Raw genomic sequence first — 15,548 nt, 5'->3', positions numbered from 1 at the left:
ACACACGTAATCCAAAACACCCATTTCCTCATATTCTGTGGTGTTTGTCGAGGATAAAAACGTCTTCATTCTTATATGCAACATGCCCTTTGACCCCCACCTGCAGTATTTCTTGCTGCCTGTGTAGGGCGTGCTCGAGTGTTGTCAGGCGATGTGTGAGTGCCAGGTGGTCCGACTGAAGGGACGCTGAGGAGGAGGCGTCGACCTTGCTCCTCAGCTGTTGTCCTAACGCTTGCAGCTGCTGGAGGGACTCCTGCACCGCGTCTTGGTTACCGAGGCAGTCCTGTTGAAGCGTCACCAAAACAAGTTATCTGGAGACTCAGACTGCAAAAGTGTCTGTCCGATAAAAGTTGCAATATCAACGTGTGATTTTTCACAGGAGTTTCATTTAAACCTTCTCAAGGGAGCACAACTGGCAAGAGTACAGACGTGACTTATTGTCGGGGAAGTTCATATTCAACATCTTCAATTTAATAAAGTGTCAAAATATCAAAATTAAAAGTAGCTCTTTGAGGGAGATTTTGAGAAATCGTATTCGAGCCTCTCGTCTATTAGTCAATTGATGAGGTATGGCTTTATATGTCTGTCATATATGAAATGCACTGATGGAAACACTATTTTTTTATATATTAATGTCCCACCCATCTAAACAGAGGACAGTCAAGTCCGATTAAATACAAGCTCAAAAATCAGATCAAAATTTGTGTGAAAGTAAAACATTGTCAGATAAATACTCTAATTTTTGTAAAAAAAAAAAAAAAAACTGTTGGAAAATTAGAAAAATGTGTATCCTGTGGGTTTTGTTAACTAAGAAAATTAGAACAAAATCTTAAAGAGCTCAAAACAAAGTGCATAATTCTTCACTGCTTTGTATGGCAACAGCTTGCGTCAGTGATCCTCACCACTAATACTGCAAGCAGATGGTTATTTTGACTGTGTGTCTCTAGACACGGCCCAGTATGTTCCTACAGACCCAGTGTGATGGCGGTTCCCCCCCCCGTAGTGTAAATCAGGGGGCTGTCATTCCCTGTGCAGCCTCCCTCTCTAAAGGCTTTTGTCTGATTGTGCTGTGAAGCCACATTCAAGGAGACAAAAGGACAGGGTGCAATTTGGTATTCTGAGGCTTTGTGAACCCTCACAGTGAGCTGACAGGCAGTTTAGGAGCTCATTCCTAAATCCAGAGAAAGAGGGCTCCGGGCAAACAAGAATAAAATCTCCTGATACCTTGTAAGCTACTCAAGCTGGGCCACTAGAAGATAAAAAAAACAAACAAACTCCAGAGGATGAAGAATCAGTCTGCTTCAACGTCTCATCTGCACTCACATTGCAGTCCTTCATCCAGGTGCTGCTCTCCTCTTCTGTGATTTCCCTGTCAGTGGCATCTTTCAGCAGGCGATTGGCACACCCCTCCTGCTTCTGAACCGCTGCCACACACTGGCCGTATAATGAGCGGTAATGCTGCCACAGTCCAAGCAAGGCCTTACTGCTCCTCAGCTGCTTGGAGATCTGCTCCAGCAGATGACTACACCTGAACACAGAACGACAGGGAGGTCACACAACATCATCAGAGTCACTCCATGAGGTGTTTTTTTTTTTTTTTTCCCTTCCCCAGTCATTACCTGATGTTGACTTCTCTGAGCGCTCTGTTTAATGCTTCAGCCGCAGAGGGGTGACATTCGTTTAGCAGCTGGTGAGTTATGGAGCCAAACTTCCTCAGACTGCTCTCCTGTTTCTCCATCTCCTCCTGCAGGTTCTGAAACACATGGAAGACCCAGATGTTAGACTTGACCCTGAACAACCGAAGGCGAAATCAATAAATACATTTTGAACCACCAGCTGGAGCTGCAAAACAATTTCTTGTTATTTCCCAGAAATAATACAAATAGTTTTCATTCTACTCGACAATCTTCACTCCTCACCTGCAGACACTCCACCTGCTGCTGCACTGCCTCCAGAGATCCATTAAGGAGGCGGAGCCTGGACACTGAGTACTTCCCTTCCATCAGGTAACCGTTTATCTCCTCCGAGGCTCGTCGATACAAAGTCCACTGCTCCAGCACTGAACGCAGGCTCACCTTAATCTGACTTATCTTGTGGAAAAGAGGTGAGACGAAACATGTAAATTTTACAAAGGTCAGGAAACTTTATCTGCTTTATCTACTTTCATCATCACATGAGTTGTACAAACGTTGGTCTCATGAAAACTCATTTACACACAAAACTTGTAACTTTCTTTGGAAGAATTAGATTAGACATGCCTTCATTCATCTTTTATTTCATGTTTGTGGTTATCAATATAAAAAACCTATCCTTTATCTGCTCACGATTTGAATAATAAAGATGAAATCAACAGTAGTCAAAAATGACAAATTGAACTTTAACGCCTGAAGGAACAATAAAAAGATATCTTAAACTCACCATGTGGTCCAAATGTGCCCAGGACTGGTTCAACCCTTTAAGTGTTTCTTTAACAACTGAGCAAGCTGCTCCCTTCTTATCCTGAATAAGGGCATTTCCTCTTTCTTCTGCTTTCTCTAGATCCTTCTCTTTTTCCTTCACCAACTCTTCCAACTCCTGTGAACACAGAATAGTTAGATCAGAGAAAAACCTGATGTATTCACAGTCTAAAAATGTAATGTCTGTGGCATGCTTTTTGTGTACCTGACAGTCTTTAAGCGCATTCTGTACCGATGCCACATCCTCTATCCTGTGTCGTTTCTTTAATTTCTCCTCCTGCAACGTTAACCAGGCTTTCAGGGCCTGGACTCCATTTTCGTGCTCCAACCAACCTTCCACAAGTCCTTCCAAAATCTGAATCTATAATACAAAGACAATTAACAAATATTTAATAAAACAAAATAACAACAAAAAAAAAAAAAATCACATTTGTACAGTGAACATTACCTTTTCAGCAATGAGCCCCTGCAATATTTGCCATCTTCTGTTCATCGCTCCGAGCTTCTCTGCAAAATCTGTCTTGTCGCTGCGCTTTCCCTCCACATCCTGACTGCTGATCTGCAGCACCGATTGGTTCACAAAGTCCACAGTCAACTGTTTACAGGTCAGATCAATGCGGAAACCCTGTGAAAAGGTAAAGACTCAATGAGACAATGATCACAGAGAAAGAGTGGGGGGGGAGGGGGGGCTTTTAATGAAAGATGTCATCGTACCTTATACTTCTGCAGGACGTTCTGGATCACCTCTGAGCCCACAGCCCCCATTATTTTGTCCTGATCTTCCTCTATGATGTTCTCCATGAGCGAGATCCAGCTCATCAGCTCCGTGATGGCATGTCGCGATGCCAGTTTCTCCATCTGCAACTGAGGGAGAAGAGGAGACGGGTTGCAACATGTTCAATGCTAATTAAAACTAGAAGCTGTAATTATAATGGCAATTAAAAAGAATGAATCTCTTATTTAAAAAAAACAAAAAAAACATGCCCTGAAGTAAACAAAGAACTGAATACAATGGCATTTAAAGTGTGTTACAGTGGCTTTTATCAGACCTGGTGGAGCTTCTCTTGCACGACAGGGATACGAGTCAGCAGCTCAGCCCACTGAGTGTCGATTTGGCCCAACGCTGTCCTCAGACCAGCTGTGTCTACTCTCTTCAGTCTCAGAAGCTGGTTGCCAGTGCTCAGCACAGACGATCGCAAAGATGATTTGGCATCGACCTCTTTGGAAAACTCCTATGAGAAAAACAAGAAGAAGAAGAAGAAGAAGAAGACTTTTAAGTCGTTTACATACCTGATTGCATAAACAACCACGACACACCTTGTTTTATCATTTCTCTGAACATTTTCGTTGTGGTTTTATTTAGATTGCCACATCTGTGTTTAAACTCTATTTGCAAGCTACCATTCTGTTCAATCTGCCTCGCTGTGATGTGGTTTACGTATGTTCAAGCCTGTAGTCCTGGTGTAATTTGTTAGTTTGTTCTGTTTTCTTCTTCTGTCTTGAGCTGTTCCTGGTGACAAGCCTGTTATTTTCAAACAGTGCTTTGCTAATAAGCTTTAGTTAGATTTGATCAAGAATGTCTTGCATTTGAAGTTCCTTTCAAATACCAAACATGGGGAAATAGATATATGGTAGATTCAAAATAGATGCATGGCACATTATTGCAGCTGATATGGTATCTTAACATACCAGGAAGGCACAGAGGTGATCTCTGACAGTCTCCAGCTCCTGAGGAACCGTCACTGACTGGGTTGTCCAGAACTCCAGTCTGTCCAGAGCCGACTGCAACCAGTGGCTCAACTCCGTTGACTCGCTCTGGTACCTGAGATTCACAAACATGCAGAATCAAAAACTAGCAATATCATAGCCAATATAAAATGCGACTGACGCAAGGAGCATTGTAAGACCCTGACCTGCTCCAGTGCTTCAGTGTGGAGTCGAGACGGTGCAGCTCCTTGTTGACCTTGGTGGTGGATGAGAGCCAGTGTTCTCCCAGCTGCGTCAGCTGGTTCTGTAAGTCCGAGCAACCGACGGACAGTAGGAGCTTTTTGCCCTCCTCCAGAACCTGGTACAGCTGGGGCTGGTGCTCTGTCAGACTGGCCTTCAGACGCTACACAAATAAGACGGAAGACAAATTGAATAAAGGTTAAAATATAATGCATGAGAGCAGCTTTAAAATAATTGCGAGATGATATTCTGGCATTTATTTGTGTGGCTATTGTGCTGTCTGTATAAAGAAGCTTACCTGGTAGAGACTGATCCTTTCAACAAGTCTCTCCTCCGTCTCCTCCACCAGACCCACAGTGGGGATGCTGCACTCTACAGCCTCCAGTTGTCTGCACAGAGCTTGATAGTCCTCCACGAGCCTGCTCCACGACTGTCAATGAGGAAAGAGAAACGGGTTTATTTTATTTCGTTTATTCGTCGTTGCTACTGAACTGAAGGAAATTGCACAGCTGCTCCAAGCTATAATGCGTAATTCTCACCTCCAAAATGCCCTCCAGCTCCATCCCCCTCCGGTGGGCCTGTTTGAGCACACTGTGGGCGAGAGCCATGGTTTCCTCCAGCGCCTGGCTTTCCCTCTGGGCCACTAAACCACACACTTTACTATAAAACGTTTGGGTGAGAGTCATATGGCATTCCAGGCCTTGGAAAAACTCCTGTATTGAAGGAGAGAAGGTTTCACAGGCAATGTTAGAGAAAAAAGTTATTACAGATTTCTTAAAAATAAATAAATAAATAAATCTATTTAATCACTCTTCTTACTTTGTGTTTGTCCAGTAACATCTGGACCTCTATAACCGAGGCCACTGTCATCTTTTGATCAGCAGCCATCTTGTCCTGAGCTGTGTCCACCAGGTCACTGAGATCGTGAAGAGCAGCTTCGTATTGAGCCTTCAGAGACAAGCCATGGTTCAGGCTGCTCCGTCTGGAGCCCACCATGAGCACCAGCTCCTCGTATGCATCCTAAACACAAGCATCAATCTGTAAATCTTGAACTTTATCTATTATACTTTAACAGTGCTCAAGCTCTTAGGGACAGCGTAGAAAAAGATGAAGAATTACTTGTAGTTTGATTAGTTCCTGGCAGGATGTTGGATCTGACTGAAGCGCCTCTGCCCTGCTCCTCAGCTCAGTGACTCTTTGCTCAAACTCTCTCAAACTGTCTTCCACCTCTGACAGCGCCTACAAGAGACAACGTATTCAAGTGAACTGAAAATGCATAGCAAAAGTCCCCGAAGCCTCCTAAGCACACCTATTTCCTGTGCCTGAGCCACTGTTTAGTAACATACCTCTATCTGTTTGGCTGCAGGTCTATCTACGGTTCCAGCCATCTTCTGTAGCAGCTGGTGTTTGCTTTCAGCCAGGGCTGTGAACAGCATCCTCAGTTCATTCTGTCAAAGTTCAAGATAACAGTAGAAATGTTTTCATCGGTCCTGACATTCGCCACAATCTGAGCATGCGTAAAAATAGATTTGTGAGGCGACAGCTCAGCTTTAAGACCTGGAAGGTGGAGTGCTCCTGCAGCCTGTCCTTCATGCTGTCACAGTGCTGTTCCAAGGCTGAGTCCAGCAGGCCCATCCTCTCCTGGAGCCCCTCCAGCGTGTCCTCCATCAGAGCACGGTCCTCTGCCCCACATAGACGGCCCGTTCCTGCACCCAGCAGGGCCTTGCACTGGTTCACCTCCGGGGTTATCTCCTTCAGCTGTTTATTTAAACCCTGAATACAGCAGAAGTCAGTGGGATTATTACAGTGTCACTATTGTACAATTTCTTTATCTCGACAAGCTGCTCTTCTGTATATGTGAAAAATAAATAAATAAATAAATAAATACATAGAATGCTGTCTGTTGTTTGTTTTGCCCTACCTCTGTATTTGTGAGTTGTGTCTCTGTGTCATCAGACAGCAGCACAGGGCCAGAGAGCAGCATATTCTCAGCAGCATCTAACCACGAGGAGGCTGCTGATACAGCTGCATACAGGTCCTGCTGGACTGCTGCCCCGCCTGATGATAATCCCAGCGTACTGTCACCAGCGCTTGGCTGCAGAGAGGTTAAACAGATTACATAGTCAGACAATTGTTTCAGTTTTTGATCAGTTGTTACAATAGCATATCTAAGAAATAAACAAAAACAACAAATATACTGTACTGCACCTCCTGGGCCATTCCTTCCAGAGTCTGAATGCAGGCCTGAAATAAAGCTCTTGGAGAGCGAGAGCCCTGGCTGGGCAGGGCAGGGTCACCTCTGAGTACCACGGTGGGACTGGATAGACGAGACCGGTGGAGGATCTGCACACAAAAGAGCAATAGAAATCATGAAGGTCACACTGGTGGTAACATAACATAACAAAGAATGTGAAACAATGAAATAACACATGGCTCTAAAAAGAAAAACACAGACACAAAAATCTGGGCACATATCTCACACAATAATTTCACTGATAAAAATAACACAGTTCAACTGAATCAGTGTCAAGTTTGTGTACCGGACTGAGCTGGTCTTGTTCCAGAGAGTTGAGCGAGAGCTGCAGCTTCGTGCTCTGATCTTTATTGAGGTTTTCCCATCTCTGTCTTAGCTGGTCCAGAGGAGACAAGGTCTCAGTCTCAAGCAAAACTCCAACAGGGACGGAGATTTCACTGTGGAAAAGAGGGGGAAAAAAAACAGTTGAAAGATTGATATCTGATCTGAGGAGATCATTTCATGATAAACATGACATAGATAGCATGCATACATCTAATCCTAATAATATACACCTTAAGCCCAGTGTGTTTGCATATGCCCGATCAGAAACACACTATTTTTATACCAGTTTAGTGCACAATGTACCTGTCCCCATTGTGTGTTGTCTGCTGGCTGAGTAACTCCTCGCCAACGATGGCTACAGACTGCAGGAGTCTCCTCTGCTCAGCTACTTGTTCCTGCAGCTCCTGGAACACAAAGGCAATGATCTGATCTGTTATAAATGAGCACTATTAATATGCAGTTAATCAAATGTAAGTGCAACAAGATAATATAACATAAGTCAAAAGTAATATGTGGTCAAAACATAAGCCTAGTTCTGTGAATATACATTGGAATGTACAGATATTCAGCCCTGTCGTACCCTCTGTCGAAGCAGACTGTCGTGATGCTGTTGTGTGCGTGTTGAACGGGCCTGAGACAGCCAGTCCTGGACATTTGGACTCTGAGACAGAGACGAGTCTGGCTCACTGTCCTCCTGTTCTTGCAATGAACCCTGAGAGAGCGAGAGAGCGAGAGAGAGAGAGAGAGAGAGAGAGAGAGAGAGAGAGAGAGAGAGAGAGAGAGAGAGAGAGAGAGAGAGAGAGAGAGAGAGAGAGAGAGAGAGAGAGGAAGGGGGGGTTATTGTTATGGAACTATTTTAGCCTTTTACTTTTTAAGCCAATAATACAAGTTATGCATAAAATTACTGAATAAAAGTGTATGTATGTATGTGTGTGTGTGTGTATATATAAAAGACAATGTTGAGAGATTACATTGTATTGAACTGTGAGACATGATAAGGAAAATGTAATATAAATGCATCACTATAAATACACAATGAACAGGGCAAAGAGGCCATGTTTTGTGATCAGAAGCACACCTGATGCAATGCATTTAGTGTTTGCATGTGATGAGTTAGCATCCTTTTTGTGAACTGCCTGAGTCCCATTGTGAGACACACAGGCTGTTGTTGTCTCCTGGTGGAAAACAGTGGACTTTTATGACGGAGCATGAAATGGCCTTCAGTACTTTTTGCACAGTACAATAGTACCATTGATTCTGTAACCCAATCCAACATAATGCAGGGCAGCACAAGAAGAGAGGGCATAGAAGCACGGAGGAAGAACAGCTGGAAAATTGAAAACTGTGTGGGCTTGAGGGGGTCGGAGCACTGGGGGCATGGAGGGAGAGAGAATGACTTCATGGTGATGGAGCAAGGCGTGCATGGCCACTGGTCTCACCTGAATATCAACCTGCTTGTCCTGCAGCATCTGCTGCAGCTCCAGCAGGCTGTCTTTGAGGGAGTGCAGTTTGAATGTGAGCTGCTCTGCCTCTCCCTTGGTCTCAGCGCGCCCCTCCAGCAACAAGCTCTCACTGTGGACTGAAAGCTCCGACAGGTACGACACCTTCTGCTCGATCTCAAACAGCATGTTCTGCAAAGACAATAGTCACACACACGACACAATGAAGTGGGTCAAACTAAAACCCACCCCCCCTTCCCCGTCTCCAACTGCACCGGTTCCTGAGGGAAAGAAGAGAAACATGGACCCTCCCTTTCATGTCCAAACTCAGTGTAAAAAAGGTTTACACTTGTATAGACATGAAAGAACGAGGGATTAAGGTTGTATCCCCTTGGAACAGATCGGGGCTATTGGAAAGAATTGTAAAGTCCCTCCCTTGCTTCTGATGTATTTCCTGATTTAGAAGGCTTCAGAATTTTTAAACTAGTCTTTTTGACCCACAATGAAACAAATACTGGCTTAAAAAAAACCATTGCCATAAATAACAGGCAAGCAGAGGATGTTTGCTGTAAGATGATTGAAAACTACAGACTCAGAAATCCTTTGTAGTGACCCAAGCCATGACCTTGGGTTTTAAGCTGCTTACTGAGAGTCGGTTTCTTACAGTATATAAGTGTTTAAATGAAAATTTGGACAATACACTAACAAAGTCAGAGCAGTCAAATATGACTGAAGAGAAAACAAATTCTGTTTTTAGGACTTTAAGTGATTTTGTATTCTTATTACCCAAAACCTTTCATATTCCATGTGAGTCTGCTCCTTCTTACCTGCTGGAGTTTGTCCGCTTCAATTCTCTCTTTTCACTACATTCCTTAAAGCTTATATCCTATCACAGGTTTGTGCCTCTCCAGTGCACAGTTCCTGAAATAATCAATGCTTTCAGACAGATTTTACCCCCTGGAGATGAAGCCATGCAATCGGCAGGACCTTTAGACCTGAGCACCACAGGAGGCATATGTCAGCTTTAATCAGCTTACTGTCTCCCAGCTGCTACAATCACACTTCAAAATGCTGCTTTTTGTTGTTGGAGCAACACAACTGACACGAGTATTGCTGGGAAGCCAATTACACAGAGTCACAAGATTGATGTTTAGATGAGTCGTTCTTGTGGGATACGTGCAATGTTCATATTCGCAGACTCGGCTCTGTCAGTTTTCAGTTTAACCCTCTCATGACTGAATATTATTATATCCAGGCTGCATTGATGCGTTTTGATTCCATGGTTGTCGAATTGCTCAAAAATGTGGAATGAGTTCATGCTTCTGCACCCTCTTCCAAGATAACTTGGCTGTACTATACAGTATATGCAAACATTTGTTTCAGTAGTGATTATTTGTTGGATTTGTTTTGGTTTTTATCCACAAAAACCTAATTCTAAATCTGAATACAACTTCACATAACTTTTATTTATCAAATCATGCTTTTCGATTAGAATCTGTGCAACTGGATGACAACATTGTGTTTGAAATACCTGTTCAAATGCAGTCGAAAGTTTTAAAAAAAATTCTGTATTTGCTCTTCAAATGGCGAAAGGCTGATATGTAAACAGTAATATAATACCAAGGCAATGAATGAAATGGTAGACATTTCCATGCACAGGGCAGGTATTTTGATAAATTCCTGTTAATGAACCAGGAATACATACTAAAATGTTTTTCTCAGGTCAGAGGAGGAAAGCGGAGATAAAATAAATCAGTCTCCAAATCATCCCGCACAGGTGACAGAAAAGTCAGCCTTACCTGACAGTCAATGAGCTGCTCCTCCATATCCAAGTCTACATTTTGGGGCTGCAGGGCAGAGCTGAGAGTGGCGCGAGTGCTGAGCAGCCAGTGGTCGAGCTCCTCAGCCTCGCTGTGGTAGCGCTGCAGCGCCTGCTCCTGACGCTGCTCCTCCAGCTGCTCACTGAGCTTCTCCTGCCGCAGTCAACGTCATGAGCGTGTTACAATCGCAGGGAGTTATACCCAATGTAGGTATCTAAGTGTTTGCAGCTCTTTGATTTCCCACCTCCAGCAGCTGTCGTTTCCCGGAGGCTTTCATTCTGATGGTGGCCATCCTTTCTCCCAGCACGGTGAGCGTGGACTGGAGGGCCAGCTGGTCGCCGGCCTCGCCATCACTGTCGCTGTCTGCCAGCTCCTCTGAGAAACACGTCTGGAGCTCACCGATCTCATCCTGCAGCATCAGGATCTCATCCATCAGAGCCTGTAAAGACCGCGGTCAGAAACATGTGAGAGGTCGGTGGAAAAAAGAGAAAAAAGAAAAAGAACTGCACACTGGGTATAAAAAGTGAGCTACTTGGCATCAAGAGAGGAAATGAAGAAGGTACTGAATAGAAGACAGTTCGACAGCAGTGAAAAGAGGGTTCAACTCAAATGACACTTGTAATACAAAAAGAAACTGTATTGGCCACGGTCGTGATGTTGGCGTAGCAACGGAGAACAGTGCCGCGCCGTCTGCGCAACCATTGCACGGCCCAGTGCAATATTAAAACACTTAATCATTCTTCTTTTCCCACGGCAGGACAGGTTTTTTTAGGGGGGGTCTTTTCCTCAAGAGATGTCTCTGGACCGACCCACAGATTACAGGACGGTTTCCACATCCTCTCACCTGGTGTGCAGCCATTTGGCTCTCGGGGGTCTTGTTGGGCTCCAGGCCCTCGTTGAGCGCGCTCTCGATGGACTCCATCTTGGTGGAAATGGACTGGAGGGACTCCTGATAATGCTGCTGCCGCTCCAGAGCCTCGTACAGGCTTTTCTGCTTCTCGCTGATCTGTGACAGGAGAAAAATGATGGCAACTGAGACCTAGGTTTCATTATTCATGTTTGCACAGGTCATCTGATGTTGATTTTATAATGTGGGACTTTTTAAAGAAAATCCATCAAAATGGTTTTGTCGCTTTTGATGCACTTCTGATGACTTAAGTTCCACACATCTAATGTTGATCACATTTATTAAATAACAAAGAATGACAAAGAATCACAGATGATCTTATGACGAACCGACAGGTGGCCGTGATGATAAATATACCAATGAAATATCAATAAATCTGTCAGCATGTTGAAAAGTCTGGTATGAATCCTAATGATCGTTGCATCAAACCTGACTGCAATATCTGCAACACCTCGTTGCACCTGACACCCGAGACAGCATCCAATCTGGCTTCAGACACACACTTAAACCAGCAGGGGTATGTGAGGCTTAAACTACTGAAAATGTCAGTCAGATTTGGAATATGCCTCCTTCACTGTATATTGAATTCAGTGTTATTTAATTTAAGCTCCAAATTGACAATCATTTCCCTTTGTGTTACCTTTCATGACTTTATTGCATTTTTGGGGACTTCTGTAGTTTCAGGAAGCTGATGATGTGACTTACCACGTTCTTGAGTGTTTCCCAGGATCTCTGTAAATCATCTAAATTGGCAGCGCTGCTTTCCATAGATGGGTCGTACAGTTCTTGGATGGGTGCTCGGCTGAGTCCACCTCGACCCTGTGGCACAATGGGATCATGAGTGGGGGTTTCACCAACTCTATCAGTACGGTGTTAAATAATGATTTAATCAGCTCTGGTGATAAAGTCATCATTGAGTTTGAACTGCAACATCAGGCTTGAATACTCTGCACATACGAAGATGTGCTACAATGTAAAACAGTGATTCTGAATGAACAATTATTAACATTCCAGCTACAACAGTTTTCAATAGCTGAAAATTCAAGACGCCATAGTCAATGTGGAGTTTAAACTGAAACTCCTTCTACAGTTAGTGTGTTATGAGGTAATGGCTACAAGCTTTCTGTCAGGCTCCTCATACACTCATATATTGCCACATGGAGGCCATGGGTTAAAATTTAGGACAAGTAGTAGTGCTTATTTGGAGATGTTTCATCTCGGCAACATCGAAATAAAATCTAAATAAATTGGTTTACTCTTTAGAGCTGACATTTCTTTATGGCTACTAAATATTTCTTTCAACAGGTGAAATCGTTGCCACAACAACTGAACAGCAAGAGCTCTTGTGACCAGGATTGTTTCCTTTCACAACAAGCTATTGCAGTTAGTGTGTGTGTGTGTGTGTGTGTGTGTGTGTGTGTGTGTGTGTGTGTGTGTGTGTGTGTGTGTGTGTGTGTGTGTGTGTGTGTGTGTGTGTGTGTGTGTGTGTGTGTGTGTGTGTGTGTGAAGTCCAACTAGAATTAACAGAAAATTTCTTCATGGAAACCAGTAATGTTTTGAAATGACACATTCACAATCATATCACAGCAAAAACAAGTGGCAAATAAATAAGCAAAAACAACACAGACTTTCTTTAAAAAAAAGGGGGGGGGGGGTGGGTGGGTGGAAGAACACGATGCATCTCAGTTGTTTCAAACATACATCGTGAAAGGTTTTGGGCATGTGGAGGTTTGGTAGCAGGTTTGTTGTGGAGGTGGAGAGAATGGGAGCGAAAGGGGTGAGGGAATAATGCCTACGATAACTTGTTTGATAAAATCTCATATAAATACCTGACAGCCAAAAACATCACTAATGTACTGTTACAGGGTAATAAAATGTATTTCGGAGTGTTTGGCGACGGCAGAGAGACGAAGAGTCTCAAGAAGTTCAAAAACTACAAGCTATAATTAAACTTTTAGGAAATTGTTTACAACAAAGCTGTACTTAAAAAAAGTGACCACACCATTATATAATCAATATTATTTCTACTCCTTAAAAAAAGAGGTTTACTAACCTCTAGAACCACTGTATTGAAAAAAAATAGCAGTATTATATTACAACTCTAAGAAGACCAAGAAGTCTCAATGAAGTTCAATCACACATTGGACGTGGATGTTTCTGCATCACACATCAGGTTGTTGGCTTGTTATGATGAAAACTGGATTTGTGAAATACGTGACAACAGATGATGGTAGTACTGAGGCTGGGCAGGTGGGGGTAGTGCGGTTGAACCTCGAGGGTTACTAGGATGGGAATCGCAGTACCTGGTTAAGAGAAGCGTCAGCATTAGCCCCCGGAGAGGGGGAGCGGCAGGCAGGGGGAGAGGAGACCTCGCTGTTGGTGCCCTCCTCCCCTGACTCCTCTGTCACAGGGGAGAGGAGTGTGTGGCAGCGGCCGGCTGTCATCTGACCACACGTAAACACCGCACACACACACACACACACACACACACACACACACACACACACACACACACACACACACACACACACACACACACACACACACCAAAGAAGCAGGTTTGGGAGTCCAAACAGAAGCCAAGCAGATCAAAAGGAGTGAGGAGACAGAGGGAGAAAAATAAAGAGGGGGATGAGAAGAGAGCATAAAATTAATGGAGGGAGTGCAGGTTAGGCAGATTGAGCACACACATTGTTGATTCATCAGGTAGTGAGCAATCAAATAACATTGAAAGAAGACCCATTAGATCACATTACTGCTGCAGACATCATGTTTATAAAGCTTTTTCCACTGCGCAGCATTGAAGCCAGAGTAGAATTGCTCTGCGCACGTAATCAAAAGCCAGACTCCACTCGGCAGCAAAGAGCCACTTGGACTGATTTCACAGGACACATCACGGTAAAGGAATGGCTTTTTCCAGGAAGTTGACAAACGCACACACAGAAAGGACACACACAGCGGTTGTTCACACCGTACAGGCACTCTCTCATACGCTGTACAGTTACAGTTTCAGAACCACAGGCACTTTCTTCTCCACACAGATGTGATTCATTTTAAAGTGACATGCAGACTTTGCACAGACTAAGTTCTTATGCACAATTAGATATTTTCAGCAGGGTTTAACATTAACGCCTCAAAAACTTTAACAAGGTCCAAGGTCCAAGCTTAAACAAAGATGAGCAAAAGCTGACAGAGCTACCAGAGGCTGAGGCTCGTGAATGCAACAGCAGCTGTCCTAGAAGTAGCACAGTTGTCAGTGTGTCTGCATGCTTCAGTGGAGAGGCAGAGCTGAAATGTGAGCCAAGCCCTACTGGGCTGCGTTTTTGGCAGTGAATGCCAAACTTGGTCTCCTGACTCGAAACGTTGTTATATTGAGAGGAAAAAAAAAAATTCCCGGGCTTTCTGATGCAATACAATGAAATAAATAGCACCAGCATGCCTGTGTTTGTGAGAAGTTCACAGTTTTGACACACACAAGTCCATTGAAGCACTATAGTGACAATGTCAGTAACTTTTTTCCATGAGCCAAGAAATCAAGGACATCAGCAGCCCAAACAGTGGATTTATCACCAGCATTACAATACACACAAACCTGCTCATACATAACACACAAAGACACACACACATGCCTACACACACACACACACACATCCTGTTTCCTGGCCTGCTGAGACCAAACACACCACAAACAGCAATCAGGCAAGGAACTGATTCAAAACTAGACCATCGAGGCAGATCGAGTGCATTTACATCCTGTATCTGCCAATATGTAAGACATATGAATGATCAAGCTCAGGCTGACATACAGGCAGGTGGACAGTTTAAAGCTCATCTGAAGCAAAGTAACACACTCTCGGCACAGTGGTATACGAGAGAAAACTAAAATAGTAGCACTTCAGGTAAAAAAAGAGAAGAGGATCGAAGGAAAGCTGATTTATTTTGGTGCAGAGTATGTCACACAGCAGAAACAATAACAATAGAGAGGAAGTTCACATTTGTATCTGTCATGAAATGCTATCGGGGAAGTGACTTGTTCATTCATTCATTTTGCAACAAACCACTGACCCCCAAACTGAACAAACAATCGTAATTAACACTAAGAATTAGGAACCCTGCAACAGATGGTGGAGCCCCCTTACTTACATACTTATAGAGAGCCCTGATCTCAACATCTTTGAGTCAGTCCTGGATTACATGAAGAGACAGAAGCCTAATTCCACAAAAGCGTTTTGACAATACCGACAAGTGACAGCAAGCGACCTGAGTTTAGTTGTTTTATGTTCATTAGACGTGAACGTAACTAATCAATCTGGCCACAAATACAATACATAGGTCTCAGGGAATTCCTCATTCTTTCTGTGAACTTGGTACTGAATTATAGAGGTGTATATTTGCACAGAT

General features: G+C 43.6%; 1 protein-coding gene across 1 annotated transcript in view; it reads right to left on the bottom strand.

Annotated features, from left to right (window-relative positions):
• syne1a (spectrin repeat containing, nuclear envelope 1a) overlaps positions 1-15,548 on the bottom strand; it is a gene marked incomplete at its 5' end in the record, with an annotated part of 119,062 nt that overhangs the window by 20,522 nt on the left and 82,992 nt on the right. The window contains 28 exons of the mRNA XM_080513806.1: positions 101-283; positions 1,324-1,528; positions 1,620-1,753; positions 1,920-2,090; positions 2,419-2,574; positions 2,662-2,817; positions 2,905-3,081; positions 3,171-3,320; positions 3,506-3,688; positions 4,146-4,278; positions 4,370-4,566; positions 4,702-4,833; positions 4,943-5,116; positions 5,223-5,423; positions 5,523-5,642; positions 5,750-5,851; positions 5,961-6,176; positions 6,325-6,481; positions 6,607-6,746; positions 6,944-7,094; positions 7,285-7,385; positions 7,562-7,693; positions 8,421-8,612; positions 10,220-10,393; positions 10,485-10,679; positions 11,085-11,246; positions 11,853-11,966; positions 13,451-13,591. Coding sequence (XP_080369932.1) covers positions 101-283; positions 1,324-1,528; positions 1,620-1,753; positions 1,920-2,090; positions 2,419-2,574; positions 2,662-2,817; positions 2,905-3,081; positions 3,171-3,320; positions 3,506-3,688; positions 4,146-4,278; positions 4,370-4,566; positions 4,702-4,833; positions 4,943-5,116; positions 5,223-5,423; positions 5,523-5,642; positions 5,750-5,851; positions 5,961-6,176; positions 6,325-6,481; positions 6,607-6,746; positions 6,944-7,094; positions 7,285-7,385; positions 7,562-7,693; positions 8,421-8,612; positions 10,220-10,393; positions 10,485-10,679; positions 11,085-11,246; positions 11,853-11,966; positions 13,451-13,591 — 4,449 coding nt within the window. The remainder of the gene's footprint in view (positions 1-100; positions 284-1,323; positions 1,529-1,619; positions 1,754-1,919; positions 2,091-2,418; positions 2,575-2,661; positions 2,818-2,904; positions 3,082-3,170; positions 3,321-3,505; positions 3,689-4,145; positions 4,279-4,369; positions 4,567-4,701; positions 4,834-4,942; positions 5,117-5,222; positions 5,424-5,522; positions 5,643-5,749; positions 5,852-5,960; positions 6,177-6,324; positions 6,482-6,606; positions 6,747-6,943; positions 7,095-7,284; positions 7,386-7,561; positions 7,694-8,420; positions 8,613-10,219; positions 10,394-10,484; positions 10,680-11,084; positions 11,247-11,852; positions 11,967-13,450; positions 13,592-15,548) is intronic.

This window comes from Blennius ocellaris (assembly GCF_963422515.1).
Source record: "Blennius ocellaris genome assembly, chromosome: 18".
Classification (NCBI taxonomy): domain Eukaryota; kingdom Metazoa; phylum Chordata; class Actinopteri; order Blenniiformes; family Blenniidae; genus Blennius; species Blennius ocellaris.
The sequence above is the reverse complement of the archived record's forward strand: the minus strand, read 5'-3'. Positions and strand labels throughout refer to the sequence as shown.